At 40.7% G+C, this 2,184-nt stretch overlaps 1 protein-coding gene across 1 annotated transcript in view; it reads left to right on the forward strand.

Moving 5' to 3' along the window:
• The first annotated feature begins 530 nt into the window (after positions 1 to 530).
• Positions 531 to 2,184, forward strand: part of tmem254 (transmembrane protein 254) — a 7,987-nt gene continuing 6,333 nt past the window's right edge. Inside the window, exons 1-3 of the mRNA XM_014031468.1 lie at positions 531 to 646; positions 1,168 to 1,271; positions 1,801 to 1,860. Of these exons, the coding sequence (XP_013886922.1) occupies positions 560 to 646; positions 1,168 to 1,271; positions 1,801 to 1,860 (251 nt within the window). The 5' untranslated portion in view covers positions 531 to 559. The remainder of the gene's footprint in view (positions 647 to 1,167; positions 1,272 to 1,800; positions 1,861 to 2,184) is intronic.

Genomic DNA, 2,184 nt, shown 5'->3' on the forward strand with positions numbered 1-2,184 from the left:
CTTTTAATGAAACAACTAAACTTTTTTCATTCTCAGGGTCAGAGGACACAAGACTGATGACACCGCTCCACTGAAACTCTGTTATGGTTTATTATTTTTAATCCTAGAAAACTCAAACAGAGGAAATTTTAGCTCCAGCTTCCTGTTTATTTGTAGTATAAATATTGTTTTTCTTCCTGTTTATTTGTAGTATAAATGTTGTTTTTCTTCCTGTTTATTTGTAGTATAAATGTTGTTTTTCTTCCTGTTTATTTGTAGTATAAATGTTGTTTTTCTTCCTGTTTATGTTCAGTATAAATATTGTTTTTCTTCCTGTTTATTTGTAGTATAAATGTTGTTTTTCTTCCTGTTTATTTGTAGTATAAATATTGTTTTTCTTCCTGTTTATTTGTAGTATAAATATTGTTTTTCTTCCTGTTTATGTTCAGTACACTGTAAATGTTTTTATGAGGTGTTCCCTCTGCTGCCCCCTGCCGGTGACCCGGAACTGTGTGTTTCTGTCTCAGTTTCCCTCCGGTTGTGTTTGACAGGCGGACCGTCGGAACCATCGGGAGCAGTTATGGCAGAACAGGACGGCAGCAGGTTCTTCAGGAGAACCAGTCTGTTCTGGATCATCACCGTCAGTCTGGCGGTTGGATATTTTTCTGTAAGTTGATGTAAAATCAGTTAAAAGTTGGAGCGGAAACAGGAAGCGGCTCCGTTTGTGTCGCTTTGAACTTCATCTTTAAAGTTTATAAAAGTCAAACAGAGTCTGGTTTGATTTAACTGAACATGTTTGAACAAAGTGACGTCACTCAGGTTGTTTTTTCTGCTAAATAATCTTATCAGAGTCCATAAGGTTCTGAGGTTCTGCCTGTTCAAACAGAGTCAGAACAAAGTCCAGTTTGGGTCCGGAAACAGAGGGACTCTCCGGTTTTTTAATGACGTCACATTTCCGCTGCTTACCTGTTGTGTTTACCTGAGCTGGTAATGTTCGGTCCAAAAGAACAAAGTTCAGCAGAACTTTAATCTGAGCAGAAACAGCAGGATTGAGCTGAGTCCTGTCTTTTATTTACACAGGAAGTCCTGGAGATAAAGTGTCAAAATAAAACCTGATGAAGGAAGTCAGTCTAAATGTTTGGAGCAGTTTCAGGTAAAAACAGGAAGTTTTGTTTTTCATTTTTTCAGTTTGCAGTTTTTGATCCTGATAAAATCCCTCTGGACTCTCTGGGTCCGTTCGGCAGCTTCACCCGACACCTGGTGCAGAACCACCCAGGCCTCTTGCTCAAAGGGTGAGTTCTGCAAACACAAGCAGAACATCGGACTACCTGGACTTTAACCAACAACCCCACAGGACTTTAACCCAACAACCCCACAGGACTTTAACCGACAACCCCACAGGACTTTAACCGACAACCCCACAGGACTTTAACCGACAACCCCACAGGACTTTAACCAACAACCCCACAGGACTTTAACCAACAACCCCACAGGACTTTAACCAACAACCCCACAGTTTCTCTTCAGTTTAACATGAAGCAGCTTTAAATCAGCTCATAACAGTTTTTATTCAACAAACATGTTCATGTTTTTATCATCTTTATATTAAAGATACATGACTGTAGACCACCTGACCTGGTCTACATGTGACCTGGTCTACATGTGACCTGGTCTACATGTGACCTGGTCTACATGTGACCTGGTCTAGAGTCATGTGACCTGAGCATCAGAATCAGAAGAAGCTGTGGACACTATTTTCTGGAAATTTCAAAATAAAATGTTTGTAAAATTTGTAATGATGTCAGATGTTTGTGTCTGCAGGTGGTGGGCAGCCTTCGCTGTTCATGTGTTCGAGGCCATCATGGCTTTGAAGGTGTGCAGGTAAGGACACCTGAGGTCTTTATGTCCTCCAGGGGACAGAATGTTGTCTTCTTTCATCTTAAAGTGTGCAATAAAACATCAGTAGACATGAAGAGGACATCTTCACCACCAGAGACACTAAGAGACAATCCAACTNCAACTGGAGACACTAAGAGACAACCCAACTGGAGACATTTAGAGACAATCCAACTGGAGACATTTAGAGACAATCCAACTGGAGACATTTAGAGACAACCCAACTGGAGACATTTAGAGACAACCCAACTGGAGACATTTAGAGACAACCCAACTGGAGACATTTAGAGACAACCCAACTGGAGACAT

Source organism: Austrofundulus limnaeus, unplaced genomic scaffold (genome assembly GCF_001266775.1).
Source record: "Austrofundulus limnaeus strain Quisiro unplaced genomic scaffold, Austrofundulus_limnaeus-1.0 Scaffold1256, whole genome shotgun sequence".
NCBI lineage: Eukaryota > Metazoa > Chordata > Actinopteri > Cyprinodontiformes > Rivulidae > Austrofundulus > Austrofundulus limnaeus.